This window comes from Rhincodon typus, chromosome 20 (genome assembly GCF_021869965.1).
Source record: "Rhincodon typus isolate 14 chromosome 20, sRhiTyp1.1, whole genome shotgun sequence".
Classification (NCBI taxonomy): Eukaryota; Metazoa; Chordata; class Chondrichthyes; order Orectolobiformes; family Rhincodontidae; genus Rhincodon; species Rhincodon typus.
The window spans coordinates 20,019,374-20,037,738 of NC_063351.1; the positions used below are offsets into that span (position 1 = coordinate 20,019,374).

General features: G+C 40.8%; 1 protein-coding gene across 1 annotated transcript in view; it reads right to left on the bottom strand.

Moving 5' to 3' along the window:
• The window catches only part of jakmip3 (Janus kinase and microtubule interacting protein 3), a 179,795-nt gene that overhangs the window by 7,841 nt on the left and 153,589 nt on the right, over positions 1–18,365 (bottom strand). The window contains exons 16-19 of the mRNA XM_048608918.1: positions 16,913–16,978; positions 15,138–15,206; positions 14,969–15,046; positions 11,618–11,821 (exon numbers count right to left, since the gene is read on the bottom strand). Of these exons, the coding sequence (XP_048464875.1) occupies positions 11,618–11,821; positions 14,969–15,046; positions 15,138–15,206; positions 16,913–16,978 (417 nt within the window). The remainder of the gene's footprint in view (positions 1–11,617; positions 11,822–14,968; positions 15,047–15,137; positions 15,207–16,912; positions 16,979–18,365) is intronic.

Sequence of the window (18,365 nt, forward strand, 5' to 3'; positions counted from 1 at the left end):
GTTGTCACACATTCATTCAATGCTATTTTCATCTGTTGATATCTCTCTCACTGAGCCCCATAAAATAAACTGCTAATCAGCTCACTACTAGCGCCTAACAGGGGTTTGTTAAACTCATGTGATCAACAGTCTTGTAGGATGTCTTTCTCTTTGACACAAGTGTAGTCTTCTGCTTCTGAAACCTTTTCCCCCCCACAGACTTCTAAGCAACCCAGCCAAAAAGAAGACCCAGCTTTTTGGACCTGCTACTAAGAGCATCTCTGATGGTATGAAGTTCTTCTTTCTGAATGAACCTGCTTCTGGTTATTTCTCTCATACCCTAATCACCACCATATTCCTCCCCCCTCCCCTTAACTAGTTCTAAAACTCAGATCAGCAAACACCTTCACAAATATGTCTCCAGTATGTTTGCTGGATATTTAGCTAAAATCACATGACTACTTTTAAATGCTGTTTTAAACTCACTGTTTAAAATAACTTTCTGATCTTTTAGAAAAGCAATTCAGATGTACATACAATTGAAAATTAAAATCCATTTTTCCTCCACTTTAGACCTTAAGTTCTTAAATAGCAATAATATATTATGAACCTTCATCGCAACTTTCATATTTTTTGAAAGCTGAAGTCTGATCTTGACTCTAATTCCATTTCTGGCCCTTTTTTAAAAAAAACTCTCTTATGGATTGAGGAAGACCGACTTGATTTACCATGCCAAAGAGCTACTGCACATTATTTATACACTGTGGTGCCAGAAATTCACTGACGGCTCTTATCTTCCATGGATCTGCCATGATGACTTCTCATGAATGCATTCCAGAAATGCAAATGTTGTTCTAGAGAACTGGTATTTATCATTTAGTGCAAGGCCTGCATTCTCTAGTGCCTGTAACATATTCCTGACCCTCTGGTCATGTTCCTTCTTCATTTTTCCACGCACTCAGATTCAGCCATATGGCAAATGGTGCCAGGCTTGCCTTCAGGATTCCAGAAATTGCCGTTTGGAAAATCTCTGATATGGAGGACATCTCAAATTGGTGATGGATGGATTGATACTGACCAAATGGTGTAATATATGTAGTCAGTAATTTGATGCTTGGTTTAAGGGTAGCTGTCAGAAGCCACCGATGACTTCCAGCTTTGTGAAAACTTGCATCTGACCAATTCTGTCAAACTAGGGTTGACAAATGAAATAGGACGGATTTCCCTTTATATTCCTCTGTTTAACAGAGTCCTCGTAATCCATTTGTCTTGGCAAGACCTACTAGACCTGAGTACCATTGTTTTGTTTGTGTCACTGGTAACGTGACTGGACTTTCCACCACACTGTTTTACTGAGATTTTACAAGGTTTGGCACCTTCTTACAGAGGAATGTGGTACTCCTGGTTCAAAATGCCTTTAAATAGTTTGGTAAACTCTTGCTGAAATTCTCTCCTGTCTTCAGTTTAAGAGATCTAGATGAATTCTGCTCAATAGTAATATATTCTGATTCTTCAGCATATGTAATATTTCACTGACATTTTGCCCTCTGTGACTGAGCTTTGTGGTGATTTGCCCAGCAACCTGAAGGTCCGTGACTCCTGGATCCTGAAGTTTCACGATTGCTGATCTGACCCTTGTAGACTGCAACCATGGTAAGCTCTCTGTCACTAGTGAAATAACTGCATCTGCGTTGAATTTATATTCTGTTTTAAAAATCTTGCACCTTCAAGTAGATAGTCCAGAATCAGTTTTGACTCTCTTTATCCCTCTAGGAATGCTGTCTTGACCTTTTGTCCACACCTTTAACTTGAACCTTTTCCTTGTTGCTTTTCATTTCTTGTTCAATCCTTGCTGATTCCTATTTTAATTATTTCTGGAAATTTGCCTTTTGCAGGAACCTTCCTTTGTTTAGGAGGTGAGAAAGATGCTGTTACGTTACATGGGCAGAATCTTATAGGGGCATGACCAATGTTAGCCAGGGTGAGGTTTGTGGCAGAATTGCACAAGAAGTCTGTCATGGTCTATCTTGAGGTAGGAACAACTTACTGCATCTGTTAAGAAGAGAGTTAAGTTTCTGACAAAGCAGCAGACAATGGGTTTCTTAAACCCAGTATTAATGACACATTTGCTTCATTAATAGACAGCTTCCTATCTTACCAGATGTGCCAAACAAGCTAGACATGCTTGACATGAAAGCCAGAGCGCATACCGGGTAATTTCATCTCACCACTTGCTCCAAAGGACCTCTGGGTGGACACCAGGCACCAAAACCTCATGGAATGCTCCATGGACATCAGAATGTTTGACATCCAAGTTGTGCTACTCTCTAAGTACACACACTCATGGCACATCTTTGATCTACTCACAGGACACTTCTGCATTTTAATGCATTACCTTGGGCTGCACCAGCAACTATCATTGTAATGCTGCAGCAAGGACGCTGTGTACTCAGGGACACAGACCCAGCTCAAGGAATGGACTACGCTGCATTTTTGCCCGTTTCCTTGCTTTACATTGTTTCCATATTCTGAGTTTACCTGGATGCTCACAGCATCCCTGCCTTTCCTTGCCTTATGTTGCATTGCTTAACACCCCCTCCCTCACCAGAAAAACAAAACAGGCACACATTACTTCTGTCTCACCTTTGTGTTTAGTGCAGACACAAAGGAAGGAAGCTTGTCATGGTTGTCAACAGTCCTCAGTCAAGTCAAGGAAGATAGTGTTTGGTGAGGGGGTCCCAGCACTGTAAGCCAAGGGCAGCCTCCGATACCAGTCCAGCAGCTTAGACACAGTCAGTCACTCACTCAGGGCAGTCCAAGTCAGGATAGTCTCCATGTAAGGGGTGGGCAGCTCATCACCCGTCTTGAGACCTTCTGCCCTATTCTGGGCTGCGTTCCTTCTGGAATGAGATACAGGCAGGTATGACAGGAGATGAAAGTGGGTGGCACAGCTATCACTGTTGGTGCAGGTGGGGCACTGTGTCCCCTGCGAGCAAGTAGGCAGCACTGAGGGCATGCAGAATCAGTGATATCAGGAACTGGGCTGGGTGAAAGGAAGTGTGGGAAAATGTTGCAGGCTATCGTGACAGTGCTGTGGCATGAAACTCGGTGGGAGGTGGATACGTTAGCAGAGATAGAATGAGTGTGAGGTACTAAAGGGAAGATGGAAGGACTTGGCACGGCAGAGTGAAGAAGGTCATTGAGAATCTTCCCACATTGCTGTATTCCAGATGGCTGAGACTGCACTGACCTGGGTGGCACACTTGGACCAGGTTGGCAATGGTGTGGTGTTGTGGCCTCCATTGCTGGTCTTGGGGGATGTGGGGGTGGGTAGGAAGAGAATATCACAGCTCTGCACCATCCCGTCCAGCAGGACATCCAGGTCCCAATGGCAAAAAGAGGCACTGATTTCCCCTTATCTACTACATCCAGCGAAATTGTCAAGAACTCCGCACTAACAGTGTCTGTCTGCCTGCATAATGTGTTTTGAAAGATGGTTTTGTGGCAGAGATTTTGTGAATTCCAGGCAATCTGGTGAGTAGTAACTTGTTCCAGATCCAGTGGGTGATACAGTAAAACTTCGATGTGGTGTCATGTGGGTGGGATCGCTAGTTAATGAAATGGGTTTTGTAAAATATGGGGAGATATATCCTTATACCTTGCAGAGGGTGACAATTCCATTTTGGAGTCCACCCATCTGACCATGTCAGAAGATCCCCTGAGATTTCCTTGCAGTACAGGCTGGGTTTGGGGTCCTTATTTCTGCCTACATAGAGAATTAGATTACCTGCTCCAACATCAAGTCCTCCTTGATTTGAAGAAAGTTTTGTCTCTCACACTGACTACCACACAGTTTCCCATTACTTCATCCTTCAAAACTCAGTACCTGGAACATCCCGCTTGATGATATGAATTTGTTAAAAAGGCTTTGATTGATTTTACTGCATGTTGAAATCGTTAATCAAATCTCACCCAATCTATTACCAGATTCATTCTGGGGTTAATGCAGTGGTCAAATGCTTTAATCAATGCAATATTCTTAACACTACTTTCTTGCACACATGTCTTATCAGAATATTATCAGCTACTGGACGTACAGCATATAAAAACATGCTGACTTGATGGTGGAGATAGTAAGAGCTGCCAATGCTGGAGTCACAGATAACACAGTGTGGAGCTGGAGGAACACAGCAGGCCAGGCAGCATCAGGGGAACAGGAAAGCTGAGGTTTCAGGTCGGGACCCTTCTTCAGAAATGGGGGAGGGGTAGGGGGCTCTGAAATAAATAGAGATCCACTGAGGTCTTTCAGGAGGGAGGAGGATAACTTCTTCAAGGTAGTCATCCCTAGAAGAGGCTTCACAGTGGTGTTATAACTCAATCAGAGATAGAAGCCTCTTCTAGGAATGCCTACCTTGAAGAAGTTATCCTCCTCCCTCCTGAAAGACCTCAGTGGATCTCTATTTATTTCAGAGTCCCCTACCCTTGCCCCATTTCTGAAGAAGGGTCCCGACCCAAAAAGTCAGCTTTCCTGCTCCTCTGATGCTGCCTGGCCTGCTGTGTTCCTCCAGCTCTACACTGTGTTATCTCTGACTTGATGGTGTTGCTCCCTTGGGTGTAAGCCTGAGTTCATTCAATCATGTTGAAACTTCTAGGTTTCCCACATCTGGCCTCATTATGGGCCTTCAGCATTGTCAAATGGTTCAAGGTCTCAAACGAAGATGTCACACCAAAGGATTATTGTCTCTGACTGACCCAGATGATGACTGGATCTTTCCTCCTTCCTGTTGAAATGGTCCATTCTGAAGTCTAAGTGTGGTGTTGGATGTGAAAAAGTGGGAGTTCCGCTCAGGGGTGGCTTGGATTGTCTCACACATTCATGTGCTTTTAAGCTCAGTACATATTCATGCACAAGTCGAATGCTGAATCTTACGTAGCAGGCAACCTTTCCAGGATCGAAGTTCTGGCTGCCAAAAGCACCCTAACAACTCTTAACTCTTAGCAAGCCGAGAGCATGCAGCACTCTGTGTTGGTTGCCCCCACCTATCCATGGAAATGTCTGAGACCAGACAACGTCATTCCAACGCCTGACTGTAGTTTCATCCAGGCAACAGGGGAAGAAAGGAAACTCCCTTTCCCAGTATAGCAACAGGCAGCTATCCTGGCAGACAAGGCCTGTTGGGATGTTGGTAGCAGCAGAGATCCATGTTCCTGGGCAACACAAGAACATGTGTTTCCAGTTGGGCAAAAGGATGAAAGATCTGCTGAATTCCATGAGGATTTGTTTCACTGTTTATTCAACATTAAGTCACATTCATGAGGACATGGAACATTACAAAGCACTGCACTGTCACACAGGTTTCGTAGCAGTTAGCTCCACTGAAAGCGTCGTGTATTGAATGTGTGTGAGTTAAATCTAGCTACTGACATTGCAATACTTCCATCATGAGATAACCAGCCAGAAATAGAAGTAATAGTTAGAATTCTGTAGTTATTTTAACAAGAGACTTAACAAATTGAGTGTTGGTCCGTCAGAAAGTGAGTCTGAGGAATTAGCAATGAAAAGTAAGGAAATGGCAGTTGAATTGAACAGGTATTTTGTATTAGCCTTTCCTTTGGAGGATCTAAGTAACATCCCAGAAATAATGAGGAAATGAAAGGGAGGGAGAAACTCAAGAAAATGACAATCACTAGGGAAGTGATGGTGAGCAAATTGTTGGAACTGCAAGCTGAGACACTATTAAAACAAATGGCCAGAAAGATAGTTGATGCTTGGTTTTAATTTTCCAAAATTCCCTAGATTCAGGGAAGATTCAATTAAATTGGAAAATAACAAATGTATCTCCTTTGTTCAAAACTGCAGGGCATAAAGAAGGAAACTACAAGCCAGTTAGCTTCACATCTATTATACCAAAAAAGTTACGAGCTATATTAAAGATAATATATTAAGACATTTAGAAGTGTAAGAGGTGACTTGATTTATATATTTGAAAATCTGAGGATTCTTGACAAGGGTGCAAATGAAAAGGATGTTTACTTTCTTCTAGAAGGATCAAGAATTAAGGTTCACTGTTTAAAAGTAAGGGTTCACCTATTTCTAAAGCAGGGGTGGGAAGAATAATTTTCTCACAGAGGATTAAGATTCTTTGGAACTCTCTTCCTTAAAAGACTGTGGAAGCAGAGTCGTTTAATTTTTTAAGGCAGATGTAGTCACATTCTTGATAAGCTATGGGGTGAAAGGTTATCGGGGTACCTTGTGAACGTAGAGCAATCAGATCAGCCATGATCTGCAGATTCAAGGGGCTGGGTGGCCAACTCCTACACGTAATTGGAATATTCATATGACAGTGGTAGAGGCTCTAACACCAAAGTACACATTAAAAACAAAAAATGATGTTGAACATTCAGCAGGTCAGATACCGTCAGGTACCATGCCTTATATCAGAACTACGAAAACTTAAATATGTGATAGCTAAAGGTTGGATGGGGCTTATCAGATGTCCCATTGGATATTCTTATCAGTACAAGGAGAGACTGGCAACTCTGAGGCCTATTAGCAGAACCCGTAGCTATGAATATAGGGAAAGTACTCATGCACCCACACTCCTGTTTCTCACTCCTGTTTGATCCATCCATGGGTCAAAAATGTGTACAATAAGCATGAACCTGCCTAGATAGGGGGAGGAATGCCTGACTTCATTATACTAACTCTGTTTGAGGAACAGGCCATGGAGCAGGCTGGAGGACAAAGATACTGGGCCTGTGGTGAAGAAGGGGTTGGATTTGTACACACATCTGGTGAGAAGCCCTTCCCTCTGCTACATGAAGCAGCAACTGATATACATAATAAAAATCAAAAGAACTGCGGATGCTGTAAATCAGGAACAAAAACAAAGTTGCTGGAAAAGCTCAGCAGGTCTGTGAAGGAGAAAACAGAATTAATGTTTTGGGTCCGGTGACCCTTCCTCAGAACAGATATACATAACTGGCATAAATGTGGCAGCTGGTGACATTGATACACTTTTATATTCTTCTTTACAGTCTCCATAGACACTCTTATTCCAGGGATAAAAACAGAAAACTGTCAGACCTATTTCCACCAGGATCTCCGGCACCACCTCCAATGAGAAAAAGTCTGGAAGCTCAGTCTTGGGATCATGATCAGAACACAGCATTGACACGGGTCCACTGCTGGTGGAAGAAGTTAGGGCCGGGATTTCTGACTCTAGGACAACTGCTGGGCCGCTGCTGAGCATATGACAGATGATAATGCTCTGGTCTCAACCATTAGTGAGTTGACAGAGATGCAAAGGCGAGCAGGGGAATGACTGGTAGAGATGCCAGAGATCATGTACAAAAACTGAAGCAGAAGGTGGAAGAGTCAGGCCTAGTTCTGTCTGACGTTCCGGCATGCCTACTGCCTCCGTGGAATGGGTGGCAGTCCCTTTGTGAAATGTCAGGCCCAGCGGAATGGTCAGGATCTGTTGAAGATATACAGGGACTTGCACTCCATTGCTCAAGCCACAGAATGGTTAAGGATGGTCAAGCCATTCAATGGTTAAACGAAAGGCGGCTGAGGCACCCTGACAACTTCCAAACATCCTTTTCCCTCAAGGAATGCGCCAAAGCAAAACGAAAGGTCGGACAAGAGGCACCCAGTGGTTGGCATCTTAGCACACTCCAGACATTCTCCGTCTCTCCATCTGCCCTTAGTTAGTGACTACAATGTCTCCATCACTTCAGGCTGAAGAAATTACAACCACATCACTGCAGACATCTCCTAGCAAGCCAGAGCCCTCTAGATGAGGACAACCAGACAGCATCTGCCAAATTCTGGCACAGAAAACAATTACTTTCTTGCAGAAAGAATCTGATGGGCACTAGAGTATTCTTTCCGAACAGTCCAGGTAACCTCATCTCATCTTCAGGGGACTAATTATCTGGTCAATTATGGCCTTTGATGTTTAGGCTGCCTTATGTTGCTGTTTGGCATCAGTTTGAAGATTTCTTACCTGCTCATTAGGCACATCTTCCAACATTACCACTTGTCCCTGACAGTGAGGTGGGGTTGGATGGGGAGGATGGGATGTCAACACTCTGAGGAACCTGGGAGTTGTGCAGAATGTAAAATTATAGCTACTCCATGGACAACAGGTACAAACCTACAGGAATTGTCACCTGTGGATATTGACGGAGTGACTACCCTTCCTGTTCAGGAATCTGGTTGGGTGATGCGAGAGAGCTCTGACTACCACACATGGGCATCTGATGGGCCCTTGGAGCTAGGGAACACAGCAACAGATGCAAATCCAAAGACTCAGGCAATTTGGCTTTCCGGTGAACTGCACAAGCAAAAGTGCTTTCCTGAGCAGTACATCCATTAACTCACAAATGCACTTGTGGGTGGTCTATTGGGAGATATCACACAAGTCTCCAGTTGCACTTTGAAAGGAGCCAGTAGGGAGGAAGTTCAATCCCACTGTGAGTTTGAATGCCAGAGACACAGCGCTACCTTCCAAATGACCTTTTGTAGGAGGTGGCAGATGTAGCTGATTGAGTTCCTTGTCATGGGAAGATGCCTGTAGTGTTGGCATTCACCTATCTGCAGGTAGCTGTGGTTCCTTTTGGTAGACCCTCATGCATACACTACTCAAGGGTGCTGAAGAACTGAATCCTCCTCTTCAGGTGTTACATTTTGCTCCAAGCTAGATGCCCATGAGCTTCAGGTCCCTGCTGTTGTAGTTGATGGGCATTCTTTCATTTTCTCTTTGATGCAACAAAATCAGTACAGCTGCTGGGTTGGTTCAGTTTGCTAAGCACTTTACATTCAAGTATGGGTTGATGAAAAATAACAGGGATAATATGGTTGGCTTCTTCTAGACAACTTGCTCTTGTACCCCTAACCTTTGCGCCTTTAATCTGGCTGCTCAGATCTTGGGTGAATGCCTACGTTGTACCTACCCCATCATGGTGAGACCCATCCTGCACGGCCCATGTCTGTTTGTCCTGTTCCTCATTCTGTCATGCTCAGCTTTTATCTTTGAGCATAACATTATATTGCAACCATGTGGGATGTAGCTCACACTGACACTTGGTCACCTTTATTATCCTTTGCAATAGCTTCAACCCTCTGTCCTTCGATCAGGTTAAGGCACCCAGGACAGTAAAGGCTTTTGCACAACTTAGAACAATCCAACATCCCTAAGCCATCTTTGCTGAATGTGAGCTGCCTCATTGCTCAGATTACATTGCATTACGTGCCCAGATCGGAATATCAGAGTTATGAGATGCTACAGCTTCATTTCAGCAAATACTCCCCCAATCGCATTTTACACAATGATTTGTTTTTATTTCTGTTTTGCTTCATGCAAGAGCTGTGTAGAAATGTGCGCAACCAAACCTGAGGCTCCTTCTATTTCCACTGCAAATTCTCAATGAAGGTCTATATAGAGACCCAAACCTAGATAAAATTATACACATTAATTTTTCCTTTGATTCATTCATTCTCAGTCCTCCCCCTCTAACATAAGACTACCTTCATTACCATTGATGGGCTTCTTCTTTCCAATGGCCTCCCCTCTGTCATGTTTCAATTTCTCCCAGTCACTATCGTCCCATTCACCACTTTACTTCACCCTCATGATGTTTTCCCTGGATCTCACTCTCCTCCAGCTGCTCATGCCCAACCTACCCTAGCATCACCCCTTGACAAATTCACCTGCTTTCTCAGCCTTGCCAGCACACTTCATCATCAACGCTGCCTTTAATTTGCACTGGTGAAAGGAGTTAGTTCGGCAGTTAGTAAATAGGTTACCTCAGCATAAGGGTTTTAGTTTGAATATTCCAGACCAGAAGTGCTTGGTTAAAACTATGCAAGGGTTATTTGAAGCTAAGAAAGTTTAAGATCTGTTATGTGGATAATCAGTGAAGAAGCTATCAAGCTCTCAAGATCAGGAATTGAAAGAAGCAGTTAAGTCAAATATACAGATCTAACAAAGAAGCAAACTCTCTGGCAATGGTGTACTGAAAAGTGATGATGTTGGTAGTAGATTTTTATTTTCCCATGTGTTTTAAAATCTTTCAAATTGCGTTATAAATTCCTTAATTTGTTCTATTTTATCTTCAATTTGTGTCATAAACATCTGTTTTATTGTTAAAACCAAATCTGCAGCATTTGTTTCAGTGAAACACCACATCAAAGTAAGTAAAATGATCTATCAAGCCAGATTTCAGCCTGGGATCTGACTTGTCCAGTAACAACATCAGTTGGAATCATAATAATACAAATATCTGGCACCACCCATTCAGAATCATCTTGCTAATGAAGAAATCTCCAGTATGAAACATATTGCAGTGTATACGCACCAAAGGATTCAGATAGAAGACCACCCATCCGACACACAACTCAAATATATACTCAAGTTTGCGAAGACACTTTTTTTAAAAAAAGAATTGGTCACTAAAAGGATTCTGACCATGAATGCAATTCCAGTGATCTGGGATTTTAATGAGTATCCATGCCATGTAATGAATGCAAAAGAGCTTCTTGACTATTAGTGTTGAGAAGCTTCATCCACTTGAAAGTTTCTTTTGACTTAGTACCAAAACCTTAAGTTACTGTTTGAATTTTGCACACCACCCCAAACAATTACATTTCTCTTCCTGACTTCCTACCCTCTCCAAGAGTACCCAGAAGATTCTGCCCAAAGAGGAGGACAGAAGGATTGAATTATACCAAATCGGATAAAGAGACACAAAGGAAAACTAAGAAAATTATGAAAAAAATTTAAAAATTAACTTTTTTGTTTACAAAGCTTTGATGGTTTGAAAGCATAAATGAGATAAAACACTTCAAACTGTTCATTTTTTTCAGGGCCAGAGATGCATTATATTAACAGTTATCATGTTGTGAAAAAAAAATTAATGTTATTAAATTCTAGACCTACCTTGCTGTCCTGAGTTCATTGGCAAATTAATGTGCAAATCAAGCAAGTTCTTTAAAAAACAGGGAGGCTGAGGGCACCATTTCATTTGTGCAAAGCAAACTTTGATGTGACATAAATTGATCAACAAGTCACAAATATTTAGAATCGTAACATATCTGTTAATCCCCTGAATTTGCTGGTTGCCTTGTCTATTAATATCACCATGCATCATTAACATCTGGCCCATTGTCTATGAATTTATTCCTGGGCAGAAATATTTCTACCTTGGACAAGAATCTGGTTTCTACCAACATAAGCATTGTTATGATCACACAGTAGGTCAGAATCTTCAACAGTAAGCCTAAATCAGGATTTAGGCATGTAACTGAAGGGATTTGACAGGAAGTCTTAGTACAGAGAGTAGGCTATAATACATTAAATTAGTAGCATTTTTCTGCCACAGTTCATAGAATTTTTCTGAGGCTTTTTCTGAAGGTATTATGAAAACATCAGTCCTGTTTACAGATCTACAGCAACCATTACTTCAATCCCAATTATGCAGCATGACTACTTTACACATGGTTTTCTTTTTAGGGCTTGCTTCAGGTTATGTGGTTAGTACATTTTGTTGCAAGTTATAGCATACATTTATTTTTAAATGACAGCCATTTCTGAATGAGGTGCCTTTAGATGGTGAACAGCTAATAAATATCTACCTGTTGGGCATGATGGACAAGTTCCATTCGCTCCCTCAGTATTTGTGCATCGCGTTCCCGGAGCTCACTCATGACCTGACGCTTCCATTGTTCCACTGCCCCCTTCAGCTTCTCTCGTTCTTCTTCAGACAAGAGCTCAGTCATCTTTGCACCAGTCTCTTGCTGCAGAGCATCATATAACATGGCTTCCAGCTCCAGAATCCGCTGTTGTAAAATGAACATGCACATTGCTCATACAGTACTACAGTTACAATGCTGTTGCTGGTAACTGAAGGTGGAATAGCTTATAATTTTCAAGGGCAAATATTGTTTCAACTTAGTTCCAGAACATGAAGAGTGATCTGCTTTTGAAATTAACAACTGGTGAAAAATATGCCAACAACTCCAGTGTGCTGAATGGATGTTTCAATTACGCATTCATGTTATTTCATGGTATTATTCATTTGGGATCTATACATCTCAAAACAGGCTCTAGAGGTTTAATGGGTCTAATGAAGACAAAGAAAATGTAGATTGCACAGTGCATTGTTTCATGTATTTTACTCATTTCAAAATTGATCTGACATATGGCAAAATGATTGAAACATTTGCTATTACTTTAAGAAAAACACAAATCCATCACTGAATAATTCAACACATTTTGTCACTTGGCCTGTGCATTCATCCAAAAAATTATCCTGATAACCCCATGTTGCTCGTGTTTTACAGCAGTCAGGATCATTCAAATTTACAGTTACTATGAAAATTACAAAACAATTGGTTCAGTGTATGAACTACTGACACATCAAGGCATGATATAAATGTATGATTGTAATACTGCATACAGCAATATAGCTACACTGTCAAGTTATATTCCCTGGAAGCGTAAGGAAAGATATTTGCAAAGAGAATTGAGAAGTTTGAAAGAGGAGTTTTTGTCTGTGAGAATGTTTAGAAGGTGAAAGTTCTGGGTCCCATTTGGAAGACTCAGGGTAGAAATCCTAGGCTATGAAAAAGATGGACAGCTAGAAACGAAGTCTCCAGTGTCACAGTGCATGCCAAAATTAATTATCAGCTCCTTTTCGTCATGCGAAATTGACATCAGTCTTTTCCTCAGAAAATCCATCTTAAAATCTGTTCTCCTCTTCAGTGGCTATGCCATCTTTATCACCCCGTTCTGGTTGATAATCTTGTCAAAAGAGATTTGATATCCAGGTTTATTTCAGCAGTAAAAGGCTTTGAGGAGATTTGGTAATACAACTGGTTTTGATAGAGTTGGCAGAATCTTCCAGCTCCCATTAAGATAAGTCATTGGCTGGGATTAAATTTGGAAAATAATCAATCCACTGTGGTGGCTTCCTGACACACTGCCACACCAAAATGGTCTTGTCAGAGACAGGGTCAGACTGACACTGCTGGCAGCAGCAGGTAGTTAATACATGGCAATGAAGTGCCCACTTGGTTGGGAAATTCCAGAGAGTAGACGCCTCCCTACCCCGCTCCATCTGAGGCAAAGCCTGGCAGATACTGGATGGAACCACCTGGTGGTAGGTCACAGCAGGGTCCATCAGCACCTCCTCTAAATTCTGGATCCATGGAGACTAGAGCACTGTAGATACGAGAGCAGGCCAACTGGGATCATGATGACCCTTCATAGCGATACCTTCACAGTTGTGGATAAATGGAACTTTTAAAATATCAGATTTTTTCAGATGGGTCTGCATCTTGAAGTTAGCTTGTAGTCTTCTACATGCCTTGATCACACATACCTTCCACCCCCTCACCCCCACCAGTGTCAATCCTCCAAATTCTGGGACTGCCCTGCACAGCCTGCCCACCATTTCCCATTGAATTGTAATGCGCTGGAGGCCTGTTTAAACAGCTCTCCCTGAGAAGACTGTGCAGGGGAACAGAACTCCAGCATCATTGCGATGAGACATGGAAATGGTCTTAAAGCCCAAGAATCTTCTAAATCCAGCAGATCCCACCTAACAGTTAGGGAACATCTTTTTTTCAGTTAAAGAACCAGAAAGAAAAGAGGACCAAATTAAAATTGTCATCAAAAGAATGAAGAGAGAGAGAGATTAGGAAAAATAATTCTAAGTGCTGTGGATTGTTGGAAATTCCAAATGGACATTAAGAATGTTTAAGAGATTATCCCCGAAGGAAAAACCAGTAAAACTTGCAAATGACCACACAGAGGTCCAATTTATGTTTGTTTACTTCAAAATGGCTCTCCCCTATGACCATCTCCAAGAATTACTGCTTTTTAACGTGCTTTCCCTTAACTGGGAAGCTGGATAAGTATTTGAAGTATAGATGATATAGTATTCTTCATCTTCCAATCCAACTTCAAATTCGTAGTTACCCTGTATTCGAGCAGCATTGTCCCAGATGGTGACATATTTGTTTCCATTTGGAAAGTGTAAGATTTCGTAGACATGAAACATGCTAGCTTTTTCATTCCTCTTTCATTTCTTGCTTTTTTTGGCAGTGTATACACCACAAGCCTTCCATCCTGTCAGTGTGGTAGACCCCGATGCAGTTGCTGCCAGTGTACTCCATAGCTTAAGGGAACAACCATGTTTATGGGGAGATATGGAGCAATTAGGATTAGGTTTAGACAACTGTAGTACAGAACAAGACGTAGTAATTGTGCAAGGTAAAATTGCGAAATGTTACTCCAGTTATAAACACATGACTTTATTATGCCTCTTCATATCCTCCTCCAAAGCTATCAAATAGTTGGCTGTGCTTTGTAGGAGACAGTTCTCAGAACTGTGGTTGTTGCTTTTCAAACCACAGAATATAGGAAGCAGCTGAATTATTTAAAGAGGACAAAGTATTATTGAAACCGCAAACAACAACAATGAGTACTGCTGCAAAATAATGCCAGTCTCCTTGAGAATTGCTGTTTTCAGTGTAGTTGAAGGATCTTATGCACATGTTGAAGGTCTTCAGCACTTTCCTGATGCGAAGTGCATGAAGTGGCATCAACAAACACTTTAAAAACTATTTGCATATTTGAAAGCCTAATGATAAATGTACTTGGAATAATGATTTGCATTATGACCATAAATTACATTCTGTTTGTAGAATGCTGGCCAGAAGGCTTTGAGTTACAGTCAAGCCTTAGAGTTGTGCACCCTACGGACCTCTTAACCCATTCACCTGACTGCAATCAGGAAAAACTATCACCACACCTTACTGGAGAGTCATCTTCATTACTTATTTAAAGGCACAATTCTTATTCAGTTAACGGCCTGCAATGCCTTCAGTGGGATTTCAGTGGATGTTACTTTAATAAATCAAAATGCCAACAAGTTAGTGCCATTTCAAAAGTAAAGATTTGCAGAAAATGAGGAATCGCACCTTATGAGCTTGATCCATGGCCTGTTTCCTGTAGTCCAGTTCTTCATCCAGGTAGCCCTTCTGTTTACTGAAAAGCTCCTGTGAACAGGAGGAGAAATAATTCAGAAGCTGTGATGTGTCTTGTATGGAGGTTTTATTATCGGTGATATTGTTTGTGTATACTGCTTACCTTTTCATTTTCAATGTCATTCATCTTTTGCTGTAGTGCAGACTCAGTCACCTCAATCTGCCGTAACCACTGGAAGTTGAGTGAAAAATCAAACAGCCTCATACAGAAATGAACAAGCAGTGAAATTCATTTCTTATTATGTTTAAATATTTTCATAAAGGACTCCTTTTGGGTTCAAACTTTGGTTCCCACCTGCCTTACTCACATTAATCATGGGTCATTATCAATTAGTTACAATCCCAGTTTGGCTTAATTTCTGAATTAAATGTATTCACTACACAAAGCATAGAACGCTATGTTTCAATCTGACTGTTATGATTACTTTTCATTTTTCTCATCTAGCAAACGTAAAGAGATTTAAATCCAAGTGCTTAATTGTTTTTTTCGGAAGTGTGGTATATGCATCCATGCACAGTGCTAGGAGGACACAATGAAACTGGGAAAAAACATGAAGATTCTGTTCAAATTGAGTTTCTAGTGCAAGCTATTGTCTTCTTTTAAACCTCCTCTCCTGTCCTTCTAATGCACCTTTATTTTTCCCACATGATGTCCCAAAGTAAATTAACTATATGGTTTTGCTTTCATATACCATAGCCAATTGGAGAAGTAAACATGTGTCTGTTACATCAGATTTTTGTCCAGTTAACACCAAAACAACTTTCTTCTACAATGTGCTTTGTATTGGCACCGGAAGTGTCAGGCAGTATGCAGTTACTCACATTAAAATCAACCGCAATCATGACATTTATAATCACATAAATTCCTAATGTTTTCGACAATGTAGGGATTCATACCAGTACAAATAAAATGGGCATAAAGTATGTGTTGAATCGATAGTTCACCTAAAAAGCCACATATTATATTTGAATATGTACTTGAAACTGAAAAAAATCAAGAGCCTTCTTCTGTTCTATATGATTACGTCTTAGGATTTATAACAGCATTTTGGTTATTTCTGAACTTTTCTCCTGATCCTTTTAATTGTTTCTTCCCTCATTTTACTTAGCTTGTCAGGAGATTTTGGATTAGGAGTTCTCTGGCTGTACCATTTTGTCGCCCCAATATTGGAATAGAATGGGTTAATTCCCCAAAGGGGAATTTATTTAAGTTTTCCGTGAAGCAAGTGAGGAGGAGCAGTGGGCCAGAAGCCAAGGACATTGGCCCACACTCAAGGTAAAGCATATCCAACTGCTGGTTCTCTCATCTAGATTTAAAGTCAGAGGTCTATTACTGAGCAATAGCATATGGTGCAATGAGCAGGTAGTCAGGGGCAGTGATTGCAGTCATAGTCAAGTACACCCCTCTAGTCATCTTGCTAATGCTCCAGAAATGCTTTCGACCTAGCATGAGACATTCAGTAAACACATAACACCAGTGCCAACTTGGGCTGGAAATTAAATATCATGATGTGAATAATTCTCACTCTGCAGAATTCAAGCATAGCCAGCACAAAAATGGCTGGGTATGTCTTAAATGCACAATTAACATTCCTGTGAGTCCAGTCCAGTTGCTTAAATTTACTGCTATTTACGGTCTGTACTTTAAGCTGCAGTGCATTAATTTTACAAGCTTGATTGCCATTTTTCAACAAAATAATGCATAGTTCAAACTCTTTTTAAAAGCATCTTTAAACATTGCTTTGATTTCTTTCACTTTCTTTTAACATTAACTCATTCAGTGCCCTCATTCCTGACAAATCCTTGTTCTACTCAAGTGTTTAACTTTTTTATATTATGAAGGATTGTTTCAGATTAATCAACAATTAAAAATGTTACCTTTTCTGCCAATGTCAAAACTGTTCGGGCCTGAATCACAACCACTTGTTCCTCATTGGTCAAGTTCTAATTAACAAGTAAAGGAAGAGAAAAATTAAAATTAACACATTTCTGTATTTTTTTCGCATCCTAAACACTGCATGCTTCTTTCCCCTTTCCTTGTCAGTGATTTATTTTAGTCTCTGAAGGAGTGAGTCATGTGGACAAGCAAACCATATACCCAGCTAGATCCGGAATATATATATGGCAATACCATTAAACTCAGCAGTGCATCCACTGATATTCTTGTGGGCGGTGTGCCTTACCCAGCAGAAATGGATGACTAAGTCCTCAACTCTGCGCAAAATGTATATAATAGTTTTAATTAGGGCAAATATAACACAAGTATTTGTGTCATGTGATTTGAGAAATGATTGAACTTTTGTCTGAATGGCTTTATAATAACAATTAAGTTGACTGCGGTCATTCTGAAGTTTTTGCATCAATTCAGGAGATAATTTATTTGTTTTGAATAGGAAAACAAAAATTGTCTGTATGTGATTGAAGAGAGCTGGCACTAGCAACTTTTGGAGATTGTTTAGCTCCACTGGTATCTCCAAAGCGACTATTGACTGTTGTCAGAAGTAGGAATGATCGCACAAACCCCAACAATTACACCAAAACTTCATTCCTGTTAGCAAGATAGCATCCTAAATCTCTTATTGTAGGGATGGATTTCCTCTGCATTGACCGTCAATGTAATCTTTCTCAGGATGCAAAACAGTGGAAAAATGGACTGATGCTTATTATGCAAAACCTACAGCGCACTAGTGTTTTGTTTATAGTTTGGGCAGAGATTAGTTGCTCACATCTCAAAAGGGTTTGAAAACTATATTTTTTGACAGTTTTCAGCATATTCAACAAAGAGGTTTTTATTTATTCAGATATCTAAGAACACCATCTTTCATGATGGTGACACTTTTGGGAGTTTTGTCTCAAGATACCCCATGCAGCAGATCAATATCTGAGTAAGCTGTATTGAACACAATAAACAAATTTCTTGTCACTGTATTTGATCTATTTGGTATCAATTACTGATGTATCATCTTTCTCAACATCAGAATGTGGCAGAGTGAAACTCTATACAATGTGTAAATACAAAGTTAATAAGTTATGTGTTGGGGAAGTCTCTTTATTTTAAGATGAAATGAAAGAATGAAGGGAGGTCGTGTAACCAGATCTGAATTCTGCTGTCCATCAGCTTGGGTGACTTGGTTGCTATGGGAATAGAAGGACTTAAGTAAAGAATCTTATCGTGTAGGTGAAGGATGTTCAAATGAGTAAACAATGGCAACAGCATCTGTGTTGACTTTGGGTAGACTCTTAGTCTTCAAGGTCCACATGGGAGGTGTTAGGAATTTTACATTTTGTGAATTGTTATCCTTTAAACTGTGTATATGATTTCAAAACAAAA